Source organism: Lentinus tigrinus (genome assembly GCF_003813185.1).
Source record: "Lentinus tigrinus ALCF2SS1-7 unplaced genomic scaffold L226scaffold_202, whole genome shotgun sequence".
NCBI lineage: Eukaryota > Fungi > Basidiomycota > Agaricomycetes > Polyporales > Polyporaceae > Lentinus > Lentinus tigrinus.
Genome location: NW_027138111.1, coordinates 1 through 1171, shown reverse-complemented (window position 1 = coordinate 1171; position 1171 = coordinate 1). Strand labels below are relative to the sequence as shown.

The 1171-nt window shown below is 57.3% G+C and overlaps 1 protein-coding gene across 1 annotated transcript; it reads left to right on the top strand.

Annotated features, from left to right (window-relative positions):
* Positions 1-1171, top strand: L226DRAFT_436779 (uncharacterized protein; the record flags this gene model as incomplete). The annotated part of the gene is made up of 1 exon (XM_067674770.1): positions 1-1171. A coding segment is annotated over one exon (1171 nt), but the record flags the coding sequence as incomplete, so codon positions are not given.

The following is a 1171-nucleotide window of genomic DNA, read 5'->3' as shown; positions in this document are numbered from 1 at the left end:
TCGCCACATCTGCGCCCTCCACGGGTGGGATGTCGGCGACATCGACGCCGTGCGCACTTATAGCGTCTGGGTAGCCCAAGATGGCGTGAATTGCGGGCCCGCTGCCATCCGCAGTGCACTATGGATCTTCAATCATGGCTTAAATCTTGTTGGCACCACTCTCCGCCTCGGCCCTGGTGTGTGCCATCATCTCACCCGACTCTCCATCTTTGTCGAGCTTTGCAGCATTCTGGTCACCTGCCAATTGGACTATCGCAACCTCCGTGCACACCCACCTCGTGAGTGGCGCCTCACTGAAAACACGAACGATGACAATCATGAATACGGTGTGGATGAGGAAGCCGCTGCAGCCATTGAGTCGTTCAGCCTCGATAGGATTCGAAGCCACCAGACCTTTCAGAATCTGCGCAACAGGGTGATTGATTGCAGGGACTGCAGCCATGCTGGCGATGTGTTTTCCCAGTGGTACCGTGTCCTTCAGAACAATGATCCCACAGGTCCAATCCTTGAAGAACGGAGGCAGGCGGAGACATCGGTGTCGGACGCTGAGGAGGTCGTGGAGGAAGAACAGGCAGGCTTGCCGTCTTTGGACTACTTCTACGACAAACCTAGACGTGTGGGCACGAAGCACAAACACCCCAAGAGCTATGGCCACCTGAATCCAAAGCGCTTCCCTCGCCCAACACTACCCATTGCATTGACCACGTACACTCCCGTCTGGGTTGCCCACCAACACGACTTCGACGACTATGACTCCGGTCCCACCAAGGAGGAGCTAAGGGGTGACAATACTGACCTGGGTGACGTCCATGCCATGTACACGTTCGACCCCATCACGAAGCACATCCTCCCCTCTTCCTGGACGCGATTTGCAGACCAAGGCTATCGGCTCCTCGCTGGCTTTGCGCACATGCATCTCATGAACCCACCGTGGAAAATCCAAAATCATGTGCTGCCGCTCGCACCCCTCACCTACTCGCCTGCTCACTACTTCACCTCGATCCATCAAGCCCGGACACACCAGAGATATCTGAAGGAGCGGAGGCGGGAGAAGAAGGGCCGTGGCCCCACTCCACCAGTCGAAGTGTTCGGCCCCCCTGACGATGTCACCTTCATGGGACTCGAGGAGATGCTGGACACCCGTTGGGGCAGGCCGGGCTGCACCAACAAC